Consider the following 21509-nt stretch of genomic DNA (forward strand, 5'->3'; position numbering starts at 1 on the left):
AATGCTTTTTTATTTCTTGTACTCATTGTACTGGGGGTTATAAGAGACCAATGAAAAGCAACCCAAGTCTCTTTTGGCTGTAATGCAGCTGTTTTCTTCTTAAATTTGCACACTCTAATTTCTTAAAAGAAAAAAATTCCATGAAATTGAGATTAAATTTACAAGTTTGAATTTCTTCTCAAAATTGATCATGTTCTCTCTACAAAATTATTCTTTTACATATCAAAACCAAAGCCTGTATTTTGGGAATTCAATATTTAAAAAACTCTCCCTCTTACTAAATATCTAAATTTGATATTTAAGGAACCTAAGGAAAAAAGGTTCTCCAAATTTCATCTCTATTAGTCTTGCAATGGTAGAAATGTAATTTTAGTCAACCTTCTGGGCCATCTTTTTTAAAAAGACACAGATCAGGGGCACCTGGGTGGTTCAGTCAGTTAAGCTTCTGACTCTCGGTTTCAGCTCAGTTCATGATCCCAGGGTTGTGGAATCCAGTTCCGTGTTAGGCTCTGCGCTGAGTGTGGAGCCTGCTTAAGATTCTCTCTCTCTCTCTCTCTCTCTCAAAACAACAACAACAACAACAACAACAACAACAACAACACAGATCTTCACTCCAGAAACTAACATTCTACTGTTGTGTTCTACAAGCAGTTTATAAGTCTGAAATAAAGAATTTACCCACAAATAGAATTCAAAACTGCATGAGTCATACACTTGAACATATCCAAAAACCTTCTGAAATCTTCAGGAAGCTTATCATTATAGACATGGGGAAGGTCATTGTGCACGACTGGCACTGAAGCATACTCCTGGTCAAGTGACAAGCGCATTGTTAGAGAAGAAGCATTCAACTTGCTTAAGAATGCTCAGCAAAAACGAACATCCCAAAGGCACTGCTGACTCTAAATGCCTCATTCTCCCCATGCCCAGACCCAGTCTTTCCCAGGGTCCCTAGCTCAGGCTACCTAGCTCGTCCCCCCAGATAAAACCCCCAGAAAGTTACCACGCAGAGAGCGTTGCTCGAAATGATGCCCTTGGACTCTGCAGCACATGCGAGGCTCTGCCTGGAGCTAACCTAGCCCAACTGCCAAGCCTTCAGTCACATTAGGGTCTCCTAACCTTCTGGCCTTCCCTCCTGGCTGTCACGCATTCGACTTGTCACCTGGCTGCCTACGTGGCAACCTTTCTCCTATTTGCTGCTTCTCATCAGCAGCGTGAATGTATGAATTCATAATGTATGCATGCCCCAACATTAAGAACAAGCAGGCTTTGGAGGAGGTTCTAAGAGTCATTCTGTGGACTTTGTGACAACTGTTTGGCCTCAAAGAGGTTTTGACTGCTTCCGCCCCGGACCAGAGAGCTGCTGACTGGCAGGGTTGAGTGAGAGATGGCAGAGGGGCATGAGGCCTAACCAACTGCCTATCAGGCTTTGGGAACAGCTACTACTTGGCTGCAAACTGGTCTCTGTGACTCTCCATCCTACATATTCACCACTGTAGCAGGGTCACTGTTGAATACAAATGTGTACAGTGTGGATGGAATAATAAAATCACCTGGATAAAGTGCAGAAGAGCTTTACTTTTCCTTCTCATCTTCATGGGAAGTCTCATAGAAGAAAAACTGCAGTGCTTTCTGGATTGTTTATGGAGCCAATTTAGGACTGTCAGCCCAGGCTGCAAGGATTTCCTGGGCCCGTCAATGAGAACTTACATGTCTCAGGAGTTTAAAAACACGCAGTCTCCTAAAACAGTCCTGGAGCACCAGGACCCCTGCCTCTGCGGTTCACGGGGCTCCTGGATGGGGTATGTGGGACCACGGTCAATGGGCTGTGCCTCTATACCACAGATCTTTATCACAGGCGGGTTTTATAGCATGTGTCCTGGAATTGTTTTTAGAGTTTCCATACTTGCCCTCAAGAACTGCACCATTACCTCCTCTATAAATACCAACAGGATAGTACTGGATCCACAGAAAATAGCTCAAAACAGCTAATTCCCTAAATCAAGCTATTTTTCAAAAAGGGGCTCTTTCACACATGAAAAAATGCTCAACATCACTCATCATCAGGGAAATACAAATCAAAACCACAATGAGAGACCACCTCATTCCTGTCAGAATGGCTAACATTAACAACTCAGGCAACGACATGTTGGCGAGGATGTGGATAAACAGGAACCCTTGTGCACTGCTGATAGGAATGCAAACAGGTACAGCCACTCTGGAGAACAGTATGGAGGTTCCTCAAAAAACTAAAAATAGAACTACCCTACGACCCAGCAATTGCACTACTAGGCATTGATCCACGGGATACAGGTGTGCTGTTTCGAAGGGACACATGCACCCCCATGTTTATAGCAGCACTATCAACAATAGCCAAAGTATGGAAAGAGCCCAAATGTCCATTGACAGATGAATGGATAAAAATGTGGTATATATATACAATGGAATATTACTCGGCGATCAAAAAGAACGAAATCTTGCCATTTGCAACAACGAGGATGGAACTAGAGTGTATTATGCTAAGCAAAATCAGTCAGAGAAAGACAAATATCACATGACTTCACTCATACGTGGAATTTAAGATACCAAACAGATGAACATAAGGGAAGGGAAGCAAAAATAATATAAAAACAGGGAGGAGGACAAAACATAAGAGACTCTTAAATATAGAGAACAAATGGAGGGTTGCTGGAGGGGTTGTGGGTGGGGGGATGGCTAAATGGGCAAGGAGCATTTACGAGGACACTTGTTGGGATGAGCACTGGCTGTGATGCGTAGGGGATGAATCACTGGAGTCTACTCCTGAAATCATTATTGCACTATATGCTAACTAACTTGGATGTAAATTATTTAAAAAAAAAAAAAAAAAGCGGTTCTTTCAACTCCACCCTGGGGAACAGGTTCACAGACCTGTTTCGTAAAGGAACCAAGGCCCATCTCCTGCATTGCTTTTAAAACCATACATTTAGGGAGCAGAGATCTAGAACTTGCCACCATCCCCATTTCTCTAATGCTCTACTTGGCAGACGCCAGCGGTCTTCTCTCCCTTTGAATTCAGGAGGCCAGTGCTGTATGAGTACAGGTAAGAGAAAAGCAGACTTGCTGCCAGATGCTTCCCAAGCAGTAAACATCAGGTTTCAAATCCTGTCAAAGATGGGCCACCTTGGTATTTCCACTGCAATGGGGAAATAAAAAAAACTCTCACTAATCTGTACTTTTTGGTAATTATTTTTTATCTTCCTAAAAGACCACCCCTTTCAATCAAATTTTTTTTTTTTTTTTTTTTTTTTTTTTTTACAGTATCAGGGATTTCTTTAAAAAGAGCAACTTCATTAGGAGATGACCGGGTCAATACTGACTCACTGCCTACATTTCCTGATAAAACCTCATTCGTTCCTTCACTCATTTATCCATCCACCCACCTACCGATCTATTCATCCAATAAATACTCTTATCATGTGCCCAATATGTGCCAGGTGCTGAGGACATAATGATGAACAAGATGGATATGGCCTGTGCATTCATGAAGCTTATGGTGTACTGGAGAAGACGGACGATAAACATACATGTAACTAGGATACTTGTAAGTACTACGAAAGGGAGGCAGAGAAGGCTAACTGTGCCTTCAAACTTCGGGCACCCCTTTCTGTAGTGTATAGCTGTTGCTGGGAAGAATCTGCCCAGGCCAAGTCCGAGATTCCCGAGGACCCCTTCTACTTTGGAGGACCCATATGACTAGCTCACAGTGGAACGTGAATAGAAGTTATGTATGTCACTTCTGGGTACAGGCCTTATAAGTAGGTATGCCTTCTCTTCCTTTCTCTTTCTCCTTCTGCCAGCTAGATGCAAAGAACTCTAATACCCCAGGCAGGGGTCAACAAACTGAGCCTGAGGCCTATTTCTTTTTTTTTTTTTTTTTAACGTTTATTTATTTTTGAGACAGAGACAGAGCATGAACGGGGGAGGGTCAGAGAGAGAGGGAGACACAGAATCGGAAGCAGGCTCCAGGCTCTGGGCCATCATCAGCCCAGAGCCCGACGCGGGGCTCGAACTCACGGACCGTGAGATCGTGACCTGAGCCGAAGTCGGACACTTAACCAACTGAGCCACCCAGGCGCCCCGAGGCCTGTTTCTTTAAACTTTTATTGGAACACAGCCACACCCATTTATTTGCACATTGCAGCTGTTTTCCTGCTACCATAAGGAGTTGAGTGATTGTAACAGAAACTGTATGACCCACGAGCCTAAAATATTTATTATCTGGCCTTTTAAGAAAAAGTGTGCTGAGTCACAATATGGAGGGAACTTGACCCCATGAATCAACGTGTGGGATGGGCACCCATTCTATACTGGAGTGTTATGCAGGCAAGAAACAAACTTCTAATTTGTTACAATAGCTAGTGTTATCCTACCCCTTATGGAAAGTAAAGCACAATGTCCAATGACAGAATGTAACAGAAAATAGATGCTCAAAGTCAGGCTCCGCTACACTTCCTTTTCTCATCGCAACATTTGGGTCCTAAATTTAATGTCAACACTGCTAAATGTTTTAAAGTGTCATATTTTTAAAATGGTTTCCAAGAATATGATCTCTGACTCAGTAAAATTAATTAAGCCCAAAGAACTTTTGCATTTGAAATCTTTGGCTTACAGTATACAACCTACCCTTGTAATCTGTAGTAGTGTCCCTTTTTTAAAATAAAGAATGTATTTAGCCAGGTTTCTAAAAACAGCCCCACATACCAAACAAAAGACCTCAGGCTAAAATGTACTTTTCCTCAACAGTAATTAAGTCATCCCTAACAAGGCTAAGAATGAAAAAGAACTACCACAGCAATCAGAGTTCAAACATTCATCAGAAAGAATACTCATAAAATAGCATAAGATAATTTACTTGGGTTATAGGTCCATGACAGCATTTAAGGTCTTGTTCTCTTACCACAAAGATTCAAATATATTTATCTCAGCAGCAAGGGCAAAACGCCCTCCTTAAAAGAAATAATTAGTTTTTGGCTCCCCCACTCACAAGCTGTGCAACCACGAGCAAGGAACTTTAACCTTTCGGTGCCTCCACTCCTCATGAGCACTCCCTAACTAAAAAAGGCTGTAATGAGGACTAAATGAGAGAATGCACCCAACACCTAGCCCGATATAGGTGTTCAACACCACAGTGTTGCCTTTCCTCTTTCCATGACTGGATCAAAGAAACCAGACTGTGCCATCATATTAAAATCCTATTCCATTGGCATCCTCTGTGTAGTAAGTAAACTCTTACCATATAGCAGTGATTGGACTCAACACTGAAGATGGAATGCATTAAAATTAAAACTTCCCCAAATAATCAAGTGCTCACACCAGTTTAAACTGAATGTCATGATTGTTAGGCACTGGAGTTAAATGTCAGTACCATTTTTCCTTGCTGAATACTAACTTACTTAGAGGACACGTAATTCAGGTCATCACAGTGTCACCCTATCAGAAGCATAGCAAGCATAACGAGTCACTTTTATTCTACTTCATATACCAAGCTTAAGCGTGCCACATCCTCAAGACTCAGCACAAGCTTCTCTTAAAAAAAGAAAGTCGCGTGACATACTGCCGTGGGGTAAGAAAGAAAAAAGATCAGGGGTGCCAGGGTGGCTCCGTCGGTTAAGCGTCCGACTTCGGCTCAGGTCATGATCTTACAGTTCATGGGATCGAGGCCCTGTCGGGCTCTGTGCTGACAGCTCAGAGCCTGGAGCCTACTTCAGATTCTGTGTCTCCCTCTCTCTCTGCCCCTCCTCCGCTCACACTCTCTCTCTCAAAAATAAATAAACATAAACAAAATTTAATTAAAAAAAAAAAAGAAAAAAGGTCAGACTGCAAAATACATGATTTCATTAAATCAAAACAAAAAGAGTATGCGAGTATGTATATACACTCACATATGCAGGAATTTAAAAAAGGAACAAAACTAAGATATATATCAAAATCATTAGTTCCTTTCACTAGTGTGATAAAAAAACTTTTTTTCTTTCAGTTTCCTCTGTTTTTAAAACACTGACCATGTATTTCTTTTCAATAAGGTAAAAAGTTCATGAAACTAGAAAACAAACAGTATTTTGGACCCTTAGGATTTTTCCCCTTGATTTTTTTGCTTTTTGTTTTTTGGGTTTTGTTTTGTTTTTTGTTTTTTTGCAATAAAAAGAGATGATGCCATTTTTTGAACATTCTTATTTAAACAAAGAGGAGGAAAAAACCTTTTAACAGAGAAATGAAACCAGCTTTGAATACAAAAAAACAAAAAACAAAAAACAAAACAAAACAAAATGAAACAGAAAACGAGTTGTGAGGAGTTGGAGGAATTAAAACTCTTGTCTCTGCTGGTAGGAATGTAAAATGGTGCAGCCACTGTGGAAAACAGTATGGCAGTTCCCAAAAAAATTAAAAATAGAATTACCGTAGGAGCCAGTGCTCCCACTTTGGGGTATATATCCAAGAGTTGAAAACAAGATCTCAAAAAGCTATCTATAACATCCATGTTCATAGCAGCATTATTCAGTACAACTAAAATGTGGAGGCAACCCACGTGCCCATTGACAGATAAATGGATAAGGAGAAAGTAGTATATACGTATAATGGAATATTACTCGGCCTTGAAAGGAAAGGAAATTCAGACTAATTCTGATTATGCTAAGTAAAACAAGCCAGCCACAAAAAGACAACTACTGTCTGATTCCACTTATATGAGGTAGTCGGGAGTATTCAAAATTGAAAAGACAGAGTGGAACTATGGTTGCAGGCTCCGGAGCAGAAGAATGAGGAGCTACTGTTTAAGGTATAGAGTTTCTGTGGGCAAGATAAAAAGAGTTCCAGGGATGGACTGCGGTGATGGCTGCGTAACAATGTGAATATATTTAATGCCACTGAACTGTATATTTAGAAATGGTTCAGATGGTGGGGCGCCTGGGTGGCTCAGTTGGTTAAGCATCTGACTCTTGACGTCAGCTCAGGTCATGATCTTGTGGTTCATGAGTTCGAGCCCCGCACTGGGCTCCACACTGTCAGTGCGCAGCCTGCTTGGAAGTCCCTCTCTCTCTCTCTCTCTCTCTCTCTCTCTCTCTCTCTCTGCCCCTCTCCTGCTCTGTCTCTCAAAATAAATAAATTAAAGAAAAAATGTTCGGATGATAAGTTGTATGTTATTTGTATTTTACCACAATTAATAAAGCATATATATATGTATATATATATATACATACACAAAACACGTATATGTGCCTATGACTTACAAACTATACAAGCTACAACTGTATATATAGATTTCCAAATATTTTGAAACATACACAAAACCCTGAAGTTTTTAAAATATGTACAAATACAAATGGAAGTGCTAATATTTTCTTCCTGCACCCTAACGGATCTTCCCGGCCCCCCTAAGGAGGCCCGAACCCTGAGACCGTCACGCACCGGAAGGTGATGTCTCTCTCTCTCTCCAGCCCACACCTCACTGTGCGCACAGGAAAGAGCAGTACCATCAGTAACCACCCCCCGACACCAGTTTGCCTTCTCTTCCTCCTGTCCTCCTCTGGCTTTCCAGGAGTGCTGAACCCTTCTCCAAGGGCCGCAAGCACATGCAATCCTAACAGACTCGGCAAGTAGCAAATCCCTGGAAAGTTTAGAGAGAGACTGAAATCCGAACCGCATGTAAATGCTACTCACTGGCACCGTGGAGGATCCTTGAAAAACTCCTCAGTGAACTGGTAAAACTTGAATTAGAATGAGGTTTACCAGAGAAGTCTCCTGGGTGCCCCTGGAGTGAGGAGAATCCAAAGCCTTAAAAATACTGCTTATGTGAAAACCATGACCGTCAACTAAAAGACCATTAAGTTGGATCTAAAATCAGGCTGTTTGGGGGAGAACGGTGGGGGGCGCTAGCGGCTGCTGCAGAGGGACTTACCTTCAGTATTTCCGGTTCTTTGATATCCAGGGACCTCGTGTTCCAGTGTTGTAGGCTTTTATGTAATCTGTGATATTTATGAGCACTTGGTGGTGTAAAAAACCAGATCATGCAAACCGCAGTCATGAACCCAAGGCCAATTCCCAGAAAGAGTCCGCTCACGTAATGGGGGAGGGGGAGGATGAGGTACCCATAGACACACATGATAAAGAAGCCCAGCGTCTTCACCGGCAGCTCCGGGTGCTGCACGGCCGAGTGGGCCTCGTCCTCACTGTCCAGAGTCGGACCGTCATCCGCCGGCACCTCGGGCCCGGCAGGGAGATCCGGGAGCTTGTCCGGCGCGCTCTCCACCTCCGCTTCCAAATCAAAGTCCTCGGTGTACAGTTCGCAAAACTCCTCATCCTCTTTGCTCACCAAGGCAGACAAGGAACATTTCTCAAGAACCAGGGAGCTTGTCTTCAGGCCTAAGTCCTTCAGACTGCCGCCCTGGGAACTCTTCGGTTCCGCCTCTCTTGAGGGCGGCTCATCGGAGGACCTGGGGGGGTCACTTCCGGGGCCGCTGGGGTCACTCCCATAGGGGTCCCCCTCGGAGTCACACTCCTCTTCCTTGATGCTGTAGTTGTTATTGCTTTCCAAGTGACCGTTCAAGCTGGACAGATTGGAGAGTTCTGAAGCACTTGAAGATAAGGCTTTGGGCCTGTGGCTGCCACTCTCCTCCCCTATAATTTTACTAAGGAGCTGAAAAGGCTCATAGATGACTTCTGAAAGGCGACGCTTAGTGTCTTCGATTTTAGCCTCCATCTCGGGCACTTTAAAAAAGGAGCGCGTATCGCAGGGAGAAGTCAGTGGGGAAGAAGGCGCAGTTTTGGAATCTCCACCTGTGCTCCGTGGCTGTGTGAACTGCTTGAACAGGTGTAAATTGAGCTTGGAGTCCGGTGGTTTATAGGACACGGTATCCGACTCCTGCCTGGAGGTGTCTGTGGACAGAGACTTGACTAATGTCTTCATCAAGTGCCTGTGCCTCGAGGGGTGTGGGGACTCTTTTGGCTCCACCTCGGTCGACAGGGACTTCACAAGGCTCAGGAAGGGTTTTGCGCTGGAGAGGGTGGAGGCTGAGGCACTGGACGACAGGATAGGAGACTTGGAAGGAGAGGACAATGGGGAGGAAGAACTGGTTTTCTGCTCAGAAAGGGATGACACACTGGGAGAGCTAGCTAAGGGCCCGGACGAAGATGACCCTGGGGACAGAGCCAATGGCACTGTACTTAATACTTGCACTGCCGGAGGAGGGGACTCCAACAGCTTTACAGTGTTCGCGGAGACGGGCAAAATGGCAGGGGACACGGACAGTCCATCTGCCAGGATGGGCTGAGCAGCAGGGCCAGTGGAGTCATAGCCACCCTGGGGTTCAAGATAGAGGTCTTCCTTGGCCTCGAGCCCCGTTACAATGCTTTGGTCGTCCAGCCCCTCCTCGAGGTACTCCCTGAACTCCTCCTCTTCTTCCTCCTCCTCCTCCCCGGATGCCGAGAAGTGAATGGCGATAGTGTCTCGGGACACGGACCTCTGCACGTGCACTCTGGGGGCTGATGGTTTTGGCATGTCAATGGTTTTCTCGGCATGGCGACCATTCAGACTTGTCATTGCCGGCTTCACGAGGGCTCAGGCTCTGCAAAAACAGCAAGAAAACCAGAAGTCAGAAAGTCACTTCTCCACAGGAGAAACTGTCATGTGCACACTGGAGCACAGATGACGCTCACTTCCAAATGGTGATTATGCCTTGACTTGGCAGATGGCCACTGTTTGTCACTTGAGCAGGTCTGATGGTTTAATTGTCACCAGATAAATCCCAGTTAGGCATTCTCTTTTATGAGCAAACTCCAAACTGGTATTACAAATGCCATACAGTCTGTCTCACTTTCGCAACATCTGGGTAATCGTTTCCTCCCTCTTAACTGGCTCATTTCGATCAGCAGTTCTAGATTTCAACACTTAAAATACCTGTACAATAGAGGTTACCAGCATCACTTTCGAAGTCCAACGAGATAAAATGCGGCATCCTGGTGATTTTGAGGATCTTGGAACAAAAATTTCACCAGTGTTTTCTAGCTATAAAAAGCCAACCCAGGAGGATTATTGCTTCCATTGCAATTTTCTCAGCCATCCTAACAATTATTTGGTTTGCCTCTCCCACCAAGACTCCTACTATCTTGCCACTGCAAAGAAGCAGCAAAGTCTCCAAGGGCAGCAAGGGAAATCTGTCAATGAATTGCTATGACCTGTTGGCTTCTTTATTCCCCAAATGGCAGAGTATTTAGGCAGCCATGAAGACATGGGCATATGCTGGGGCTTCAGGATAAAGGAAGCACATTTTAAACTGAATCCACGATTCAGAGGGCAGGAAAATTAAGGATCAATGCTGTAACCCACCACCAACCAAGAACTCTAAGGGCTACGGTCAGAGACGTGGAAGCCATGCTTTCTGCTCTTCTGGAGCTTAGCAGCCAGCTGGGGAGAAGACAGACACCTGGGCAGTGGAACTAAAGTCACCAAGCCGACTCTGTGACATCTAGTACATTACTTCTCTCCCCATTCACTAATGGGCACCACACATCATAACAGACCCTACAAAATGGAAATTAGCACCACAATCTGGAAAGAGACCCTGTCAAAGGAGCAAGAACACACTTGAGGAATGAACTTCAGGTGTTCTGAGGAGGCTGAGACCATTGTAGGAAGCAGGACACCGCGCTCAGTGTTTTAAACTGATGGGTCAGGGGCGCTTGGCTGGCTCAGTCGGCAGAGCTATGCAACTCAATCTCAGGACCATGAGTTCAACCCCGTGTTGGGTGTGGAGCATACTAAATTAAAAAAAAAAAAAAAAACCATTAAAAAAATAAAATAATAAGCGGATGGGCAGGTTGTGACAGAAAGGGCATGTGAAGATGAGCATGGCATGGTTGTCCTAACACACGGGTCTGTCCTTTACCTCCAAGGGTGTGGGTGGGGTGGGGTGCTGGGGAGCACTGGGAGACCACCGGTACAAGAGCAGCATCACGGGAAGTGGAAGAGCGGCCCCGGGAGCTGCCAAATAGGGCTTCTGGTACTTTCTCCTTTTCCAGTTGATTCTGTGGGACCCCGAACAAGCCTAAACTTCTCTGGTTCTCAGAACTGTCATCTGTAAAATGGAGAATCAAGAGTTCTTTCCAAATCTAAAATCCTACATGTTTATGACGATTGTTACCACCCAACGTAATACACTCAAACAAGTCATCTACCATCGACGATCAACATTACATTGCTTGCTTGTTTCTTCAATTTGAAGAACTCCCATATTGAAGTCTTCTGCCAAATATTAATTTCCAAAATGCTGGCAACTGATACTACTAACAGGAGAAAAGGCAAACCCATGGTGGGAGGGGGGCAGGCAACAGTGATCCTGGGTCCCTAGAACAGAAAATACCCCAACGATGACAAGAGTTACCATTCAAGGGCCCAGTCACAACATGGACACATCTGAAACTCCCCTTTTTTAGTATGAATACTTAAGAGAAATTACTTTCACTGAAACTTTCCAACAGAGCTTTGCCCCTGCTCATTCATGACCCTCAGACTCTCCTATCACCAGTGGATTCGGGAAAAGGACAGACAAAGCAGTTTAAATCCAAGAGCTGAGGGCAAGTTAGAAAGACAAAGCCTCCGGTCTAGGACCATCTTCCCGGTTATCTTTGAGCCAACAGGTTTGTAAGCTTAGTAAGAAAAATACCAAGTGCAACACATATTTTTCATTTGTCACCTAGTTTTATAAGGGCACTTTAAAAAGAAAATTATGGAGGTAATTTAAAAAGAAAAGGTTGATATTTGATAATTCTCAGTAGGCTGAAAAGTGAGTTTCATTTAAATTGCCTTAATAACATCAAGGACCACGTGTAGGGCTCCGCTGTTCTGAGGCTGCCTGATGGCATGGTGGCTGCAAGTTAAAATGACTGTGGGCACACGTGCAAATACAGAGCACAATATGGGGGCTGGACAGTGTGAGCTGGTCTTCTGGGGAGCAAGGCGAGAGTGGAGAGGCCTGTCCGTAGTTGAGGGTGGGAAGGCCTAGGAATCGGCAGGCAAAGTCAGGTCCAGGAAGGGGCCCACGGGAGAAAACAGTAGTGTATCCAGGAGCCTGTGGCACAGTGAGCAGGCACCTGCCCAGGAAGGAGCATCATCAGGGGCCTGCTTGCCCACCTCTCCACAGAGTCAGGCCCTGACTTGCCAGTTGAAGGGACCTCTGTTAATCTCTGATCAGACTGTCTCAAGGCCTGTGTCAGCCAGCAGGGCCCACGGGGGACTCCGTGGAGAGCTGGATGCCAGAGAGCCAGCTAAGGGCAGGCAGTCTGGCTCATCATCTAATGTCTCTCTCCTGGGCTCAGGTAAGTAGCCTGAGAGATCCAGAGTAAACTCCCCCAAATCCACCCTGACCATTTATTTCACTGGTGTGCTTTTTGTGTTTGTTTGCTTTTACAAATACATGCCACGTGAGGCCAGAGCAGCACTGCTACTGCTTAAATACAAGAAAATCTCAGGGCTCTGTTCACTCATCTGCAAAATGAGGGGATGAGACTAAAGAAAAGCTGCTTCTAGGACCAAAATTGCTGGATAATTGAGTGTCCTGGAACCAGAGTGGATACTATGGGTTCCAGACAACCCATCAAGTGGTCACTCCCTCTTCCTGGGGACTACTGCAAGCCTCCTCCTCTCTGTCCTCCCAGTGGCTGGCTGCTGGGGCCAGCAAAACTGACCCTCCCACAATCACAGCCCCGCAGGACAGCCAAGGTCAAGAGAAAAAAGCACCTGACTGTTGCCCAGGAAGATTATGTGGTTTGTTCAAGGCCGCAGCACTGACTAAAGGAGGGGGAGGGAGGGACAGTTAGACATGGGCTTTTGACACTGATGTCCTGATGCCTTTTTCACCACAGCAAACTGCTTCCTCTAGCACATCACGCACATTCTTTATGACTGCTTTGTCCTAGTACCCGCCGTCTGTGCTCCTCCACGGACAGCTCTCCCAGGAACTAAGGGCTCAGTTCTCAACAACCAGTCTGTGACCAGCTGCATGGAGAAATGGAGAGTCGTCTCATTGTCTCATTATCCATCCGACAACCTAGTATCCTAAAAAAGTACCTAGCTCACTAGCGCCTGCCCTCCACCACCCAAACTCAATTATAACTGGGCTTCAAAAAAGGAGACAACCTTATCAAGCCCTTGGGAACTGAAATGCCCGAAAAGGAAATTTCCTTCCCAACAGGTCTCCTTCTTCCAAAGTCACCAGCAGATCACAGGACCCCGGGCTTTGACCCTGACTCCTGAGTCCTCAGAGGGGGAGGGCCTATATCTTACGTTGCCATATAGGATTTCCTGCCAGAGATTCATTTAAGCAAAAGTCTGATTTGGTCATGAGCAAAGTGGGGCTGAAGATTTACTGTGTCCAGCCCCAGAATGGATGGGAATGTTAGAGACAACACTGAAAAACTGAGGCCGGAGGTCCGGTGTCTGGGAGGGCAAGCTGTATTATCAGGCTCACCATTCTGCTTAAAACTAACACTGAATTCAATATTAAAAAGAAAGGGGAAAAAAAAAAACCCAAAAACTTATGAAAAGCACTGAAATTTTAACAACTGGGAAAGGAATAACCAGGCTGAGACTATGGAAAATGGGAACCCGGAGAAGAGCTCTGGAGAAGCCATTCTTGCCCTCAAAACACTGGATGATTCTGACAAATGGGAACTATTTATTTCCTTATTTTTTTTTTAAATGTTTATATTTGAGAGAGAGAGAGAGAGAGAGAGAAGTGTGAGTGGGGGAGGGGCAGAGAGAGGGGGAGACAGAATCTGAAGCAGGCCCCAGGCTCTGAGCTGTCAGCACAGAGCCGGAGGCGGAGCTTGAACTCATGAACCGTGAAATCATGACCTGAGCCGAGGTTGGTCGCCCAACCGACTGAGCCACCCAGGCGCCCCAGGAACTTGAATTTTAGTGCTCTTCTGAGCAGAAATCAAAGTTCAGGGCTGGCTGAGATACAGCACTAGCTGAAGACCCTTCCACAATGAGCTGCTCCAGAGGGCTACACGTGCTCAGCAGTGGGTGAACAAGGAGCAAACCGGCCCTCTTCGAGTTGAGAGCTTTGAGAACATAACACTAAGTGAAGTACGCTGGTCACAAAAAGCCAAATGCTGTGTGATTCCACTTATTTGAGCTTTCTCAAGTAGTCAGCTTCATAGAAACACAGAGTAGAAGGCAGTTACTGGGGGTTGGGGAAGGGGAAACGAGGAGATGTCTCACGGGCACAGACTTTCAGTTTTGTATGATGAAGAAGTTTTGGAGACTGGTTGCAAAACAATGTGGAGCTACTTAACGCTACTGAATTGTACACCTAAAGAGTTAAGATGGTAAATGTAATGCTATGTATATTTAACCATAAATTGGGAATAAAAAATATTTTGAAAAATATTCATTCAAAACTTCACAATGATGTGATATTAACACTTTGAACTACTTATCATGCCAACTAAAACAATTCTATTCAAAAAGCTCACACTGTTCTTTAGTATTTACCATACGGTTACATTTTTAGGTAACAAGTGCAATTGTATTTATGCTCCCATACTTTGTGGGGGTCAAAAAAACTTTAGAGCCCAATGCCCCCTGCACCTTACCCATGTATGTTTCAGGGAAAAAGGATATTTGAAACTCTTTTGCTGATGGGTCTTTCCCAAGGTCTTGACTGCAATTCTCCATTAAAGTTACTATGCCTTGTAAAGATGGTCACTGCTCTCATTAAGACTGAGAAAGCTTCAAAGAAGGGCTTCTCTCCCTAGCATTTATGCAGGATTCTATCCTAGCCAGTCTAAAAACAAGGAATAAATCAATGGCTCTCATCTAACCTGAGCTTATAAAAAACAAAGACCTTAAACAGGAAGGTAGTAGCCAACTGCCCTATCATGAAGTCTGTGAGGCTCTCAAACTTAGTACAGTTAGAGTTAGAATATGAAACATCCATGAAATTTATTCTATTTCTAGTCACTCAAAAAGGTTATTGTCGTTAATTAGGCCATGAAAAACCAATCAATGATAAATCAGACTATATAATGAAAGATGAACAACTATTTCAAGACTCAATTTTGGCATTTATTAACTCAAATATAATAACCTCCCTGAATTCTGGTGATTTTTTTTTTTTTTTTTTTGCGGGGGGAGGGGGCTAATATTCTAATAAAAACTGCCCTTCCTACCTCCATCTGTATTTGAAGCAATTCAATCCTGGGATTTTATAGAGTCATAAAAAGAGAAAATAGATCCTTCCAGGCTGCTCACTTATCAGAAACCCATCCCACTTGGTCCTCCCACATTAAAACAAATAGTGATGTGGCCATTATGATCAACATTATTATTACTTTCTAATTCATATACTAGATTAGAAGGAGTGCGGGAGGAAGGAAAAAGTCAGAGGGGGAAGCAAGGAGGGAAGAGAGTGATTTTGACTGCGAATGGAACTGGTTTCCAGATAAAGTGTGTACAGTAAAGTGTGAACTGGTTTCCAGATAAAGTGTAAAGTAGCAGATCTTAGGAAACAAGCCTGTTTGGAATATGCCTCATTTCTCAGGAGCATCACTAATCCTTCAAGATCATTATTAAAATGCTTGGTCTTTGTAAAATTCAGCCTGTTAGATATTTGCTGCCTCTGAACAAGCTTGCACTTGGACATATGATGTATGAATACCATCTGCTAGCATGGGTTGAGTCAGTCAATAGTTTTAATTCAAAAACTTCTCTTGGCAGGGGAATAGAAGGAAGCTGCATTGTGTTGCAGAGGATGGCTTAATACCTCTTATCTGTGCATTTTTTAATAGGATTTGGTTTTATAAAAAATACGAAAGAGGCCTTAAGACTCCATTTTTCCACCTTGATGCTGCTGAGGAAACAGGTGAATCTAGTCAAACCCACCATAGTAGAAAGGTCTGATTTAGTCTAAAAATCTCAAGTGCATCTTAACAGCTATCCCTTGATTCATTTAAATTCAATGAAGCAGCTGAGAATTGCCAGCAGCCATTCTAATCTGTTAATACTCCACCTCGCAAACAAAAATCAATATTGACATTATAGATAATGAACTAGCTCGGGCCTTAGTTTCATTTAAGAAAAGAAAAGAAAAGAAAGAGAAAAGAAAGTACTCTACTTCCAGCACAAGCAACCCTCTCAAGACACTTGGACTGACTGTTAGAAACTCAGAATGCCTTTCCCATTAGTTCTTAGATTCGGAGACCCACCCTCCAAAGTTTCTTCCAGCCTGGCAGGGTTCAGCACCACAAACAACACAACACAGGTTTTATAACTGCTAATAAACAACAGTTCCACCCTCTTGGGCCACAAGGCATGGACCTTTTACCGGCCGCAAAGAAGGTCTAGCTGGGAAGAATGCCATATCCACGGAGGAAAAAGGTGTTCAAACGCATCAACACGATTAGAATTTTGCTTTACAGACTGCTAGATAGATCTAATAATGAAATCCAAGTTCAGTTCATAGTAACTCATTCAAAACCAGGTCATGCCTCCAGCACAACCACACAAGGTCTATGGAGGTTTACAAAGGTTAACGCCGGTGCCACCCACTGTGGGGAACTCAAGGGGACAACAGATGGACGTCGTGTATGACATCTATACGAAAGCAAAAAGGCCCTAGAGTAAAATAAAAACCTAGAACAGGTATGCCCAAATCAGATGGTGCTAATTAAGTCAAGAAGTCTGGGAATAATTTTTTTTTTTTTTTTTTTTTAAGCAGAAAAGTTATGGCTGGGGGCGCCTGGGTGGCTCAGTCGGTTGAGTGTCTGACTTCAGCTCAGGTCATGATCTCGCGGTCTGTGAGTTCAAGCCCCGCATCAGTCTCTGTGCTGACAGCTCAGAGCCTGGAGCCTGCTTTGGATTCTGTGTATCCTTCACTCTCTCTCTGCCCCTCCCCCGCTCATGCCCTGTCTCTCTCTGTGTCAAAAATAAACAAACATTAAAAAAAAAAATTAAAAAAAAAAAGAAAGAAAGAAAGTTATGGCTGCGGCCTACACATGAAAAGAATATTGCAGTTATGAAGCATCAGAGCATGGAAAGGCACAGAGATGGGAACAAAAGGGTCGCTGAATGGTTGGGTTAGCTATGGCTGAGGGGCTGCGCTGGGGGGTGTGGGAGGAAGGCTAATATTTGAATTAAGGGCAGGGAATCAATTATTCAAAACCTTGAAAGGCTAAGCATTTGGATTTATACTTATTATTTTTTTGAGAGAGAGAGCGTGCATGAGTGGGGAAGAGGCAGAGAGAGAGAGGGAGGGAGAGAGAGAATCCCAAGCAGGCTCCACATTCAGCATGAAGATTAACGTGGGGCTTGATCCCATGACCCATGAGATCACAACCTGAGCTGAAACCAAGAGTTGGATGCTCAACCGACTGAGCTACCCATATGCCCCTGGGTTTGTATTTAAATCTTAGGAAACAGAACCCCTGTAGATTCTTGAGAGGTGTGAGAGATGTTTTTGTTCAGGTGAGTGAGTGCCTGGAAGCTAGGAGGCAGGTGCTGGAAATCTGGAAGAAGGGTAAGAAAAGAGTCGTTAGTGGCTGTGTTCACCAAATAACACATTTCAAAAGCTGACGTTCATGGGGTCTAATGTTAACAACACGCAAATCTGGGAAAGAGTTATAGTGCTCCTTATTCAGTTTTTATTTTTTGCAACTATTTTAAATACTGAAATTATTTCTAAATTAAAAAAAAAAAAAAAACATCAAAAAGGGGCACCCCGTGGCTTAGTTGGTTAAGCGTCCAACTCTTGGTTTCGGCTCAGGTCACGATCTCATGGTTTTTGAGTTTGATCCCCACATCAGGCTCTGTGCTGACAGTGTGGAGCCTGCTTAGGACTCTCTCTCTCTCTCTTTCTCTCTCTCTCTGTTCCTTCAACACTTGTGCTCTCCCCCCCTCTCTCAAAATAAATAAATAAACTTTAAAAATAACAACAACAAAAGCAGCGTTCCTCACCATTATTTGCCTTTGGATCTGTTGGCAAACGTTGCTCCCTCCTGCCTCCCACTGTTGTACCAGTCAGAATGATCAAGGCCAGTTACAGGTAGTAACAGGAGGCAGCCTAAGTTTTACCTTCCTTGAACTTTTTAAAATTTTATTTTGAGATAATTATAGGCTCACAGTAAGTTGCAAAGGAAGTGCAAAGAGGTACTGTGTACCTTTCACCAACCATTCCTTAAATTTTCAAGCCAAATCAATTCCAAGTGGTTAAGAAGTCAGGTTTTAGGGGTGCCTAGGTGGCTCAGTCCATGGAGCATCCGACTTCGGCTCAGGTCATGATCTTGCAGTTTGTGGGTCCAAGCCCCAAGTTAGGCTCCACGCTTACAGGGCAGAGCCTGCTTGGGATTCTCTCTTTCTCTTCCCAGCTCTCTCTCTCTGCCCCCCCCCCCGACACAAGTGTATGCTTGTGTGCTCGTGCACATACTGTCTCTCAAAATCAATAAACTTAAGAAAGAAAGAAAGAAAGAAAGAAAGAAAGAAAGAAAGAAAGAAAGAAATCAGGTGTTAACCACAGACCACCAATTCATCCCTATAAGAAAAAGGCATCTACCTGAGAGTGGAACTTGCCCTTATAAGGACTTTCTGATAGCCTTTCTTAAGGTCTTAAATGGTCAAGTTTAGGAAGGTATCATCAATAGATAATTCCCAATACAGCATCAATAGATACGTAAACAGGCAATTCAACTAAAAGTTCAAATGGCCAATGAACAAACAAACGAAAAAGGTTCAGCTCACTGAAAGCAACAGATAGCTGGGAAACAAATCAGTGAAACAATTTTAGTCATCGAAAACCATCACTGAAATATAATCTGTGATGCTCTCAAAGGCACACTGAGACAAACTGATTATTGTTGCCCTAATGGTTGGAACATGATTAGTAAAAAACTTTTCTGAAAACAATTTTGCAGTAACTATTAAGTCCCTCAATAATATTCATTCCATACATGCACTAGGCAAAATCAGAGGTGGGTGGAGGGCGCCTGGGTGGCTCAGTCGTTTAAGCGTCAGGCTCTTGATCTGGGCTCAGGTCATGATCTCACGGTCCTGAGATGGAGCCCTGTGTCTGGCTCCACACTGGGCGTGGAGCCTGCTTAAGATTCTCTCTCTCCCTCTGCCCCTCCCCCATGCTCTCATACTCACTCTCTCTCTCTCTCTCAAAGAAAAAAAAAATAGAGGCAGCAGGCAGCATTAATGCCAGTCTTCTCTATATAATGGGCATATCGGTAATTTTTACTTTCTAATTTTAGACCAAATACTTCCAAAATGTGGGGGAAAAATTACATGTAAATGCATGCCAATCTTTAAAATAAAATCACGATCTTTGGAATATAAAATTGTACTAGCCCTTCCCTCCCCCACCTTACCCATGAGAAAACTAAGGCACAGAAAAGATTCATTTTTATAAAATGAGTCACACCATATGTATACATGCGATCTGTTTTTATACACAAGACTCCACAGAGAAGTAATCTAGCACATGGGTATCAATGAGGCCTTTGGCTTCAGTTCCAACAACTTGGGAGGAGTGTGACCCTCAGGCAAATTAAAGCCTCTGTTTAAGGGTCTTAAGCCTTAAGCCTCTGTTTCTCCATCTGTAAAATGGGAACGGTAAAAGAGTGTTCAGATTAAATAAAACAATTTATGTAAGGCACTGAGCATGGTCCCTGGTATAGAACAAGCATTCCTTAAATGTTACCTGTGCTTGTAAGTATTTCCTCACATCAACAGAGATTCTTTTACACATGATTTTAAATAGCTAGATAAAATGAATATTCCACAACAGAACCATTTCATCACAGGATACTACTTGGAATTTTTTGCTGTTACAAACAATGCTACAATACATTATGATTTTATACACAGATACACAGCCTTTGACTGCCTCTCTGATTATCTCCTCAGTAAATAGTTTTAGAAGCGGTATTAGGGGTTAAATAGCATATGTACAATTTTCGAAAAAACAGTTTTCAAGCTCATTGTAGAAACCTTCTAAAACAGATGTATGCAGAAGAAAAGTGAAATTTTCTCCTGCTCCCCTCGAATCAACAGTTTAGAATGTATCCTTCCTTCCAGTCGTTTTATTTGCGTTTATCAACACACACAAACACATAAAACTGTTTCTGTTTTTTTGTCTTCAATGAGATCATACTATACAGATTGCTTTGCAGTTTGTTTTTCACTTACTATTTCTTGGACTTCTCCCCATGCCTATCTATATAAGTCAGCAGGTACGCACACACACACATGCTTCTTCCACATAGTACAGATATACCATCATCCACTTACTCATTCCTTTGATAGAAATTTGAGGGGTTTTTTTTTGAGTTTTCACTATCAGAAACAATGCTGTCTTGAAAGGCCTTTCCTATAAATCTCGTATACAAGTGCAACTCTGTCTGTAGGGTACATTCTTCGAGGTGGAATTGATGGCTCAAAGGAGGTGCCTGTTTACAATTTTGGAACTGTCTTGCCAATTCGCCCAATTTGCTAACGATGTATGAAGCATCCACCTTGAACTTTTGTCGAGACTGAACATCATTTTTAATTTTTGTCCATCTGATTGATAGTAAAAAGGCATCTCAATGTTTTGATAATCACTTCAAGCTTTCCCCCCTCTGTTTCCCTTCTTCTGTTAACCAGTCATTCATACTTCTTGCTCAAGCATTTTTCCTACTCACTTTATGAGTCATGGACAGTTACCACTTTCTCTCCTGTGTGTTGCAATATTTTCCCCCATCTCTGATCTGACTTTTAACTTAATTTTTAAATATATAAAGTTTTCTATTTTGAGGTGTTGAATCTCTCAGTCTCTTACTTCACAGTTCTGGGTTTTATACTTCCCAAGGACGCCTTCCCCATTCCATCAGCATAAGAGCATTAGTCTCTGAAATCATTGCAGAAAATGATGACAATAAGCATATACAACACACATACTGTTCTCTGTTCCTCATACAAGGATCAAACTCTTTAGAAAAATGGACTGATACGAACAATAATTTCTCTGCATTTCCTAGCCATAATAAACGGTCAAGTATTTGGATCTTTCCCCTCCAACTCATATTAGTACACTAAGAAAACCTAGTTTATTTATTTTTTTTAAATTTATTTTATTTTATGTTTTTTACTTTTTAAAATTTACATCCAAATTAGTTAGCATGTAGTGCAACAATGATTTCAGGAGTAGATTCCTTATAGAAAACCTAGTTTATATATCTGAATCCATTCGTATCTACTGATTGCTTAGCTTTTCCACTCTCTGAGAAAGGAAGTAATGGGTGGAGGGAAGAGAATGTGACTTGAATGAAGGTTTCACAGAGGCATATGTGAGCTGGCCCTGGTAGACTTGACGGGCTAACCACAGAGACTCAGGGATTGAGAGTACATTCTAAGTGAGGGACAGACGATCAGGAAAGGGAAGGAGGCAAGAAACCCAAGACCATGATGAAGACCTTCAAAGTCACAAGGTACTGCATTC

General features: G+C 43.2%; 1 protein-coding gene across 6 annotated transcripts in view; it reads right to left on the reverse strand.

The window, feature by feature from the left end:
* TEX2 (testis expressed 2) overlaps positions 1-21509 on the reverse strand; it is a 106071-nt gene that overhangs the window by 52683 nt on the left and 31879 nt on the right. For 4 of the 6 annotated variants that reach the window (XM_086687736.1, XM_086687730.1, XM_086687734.1 and 1 more), the window contains exon 2: positions 7937-9602. In XM_086687736.1, coding sequence (XP_086543862.1) covers positions 7937-9577 — 1641 coding nt within the window. In that variant the 5' untranslated portion in view covers positions 9578-9602. Of the gene's footprint in view, positions 1-7936; positions 9603-10922; positions 11112-12958; positions 13031-21509 lie in introns of all 6 variants that reach the window. The other 2 variants (XM_086687732.1, XM_086687731.1) reach the window with 2 other exon arrangements.

Source organism: Puma concolor, chromosome E1 (assembly GCF_028749965.1).
Source record: "Puma concolor isolate L17-30 chromosome E1, mPumCon1.1.hap2, whole genome shotgun sequence".
NCBI lineage: Eukaryota > Metazoa > Chordata > Mammalia > Carnivora > Felidae > Puma > Puma concolor.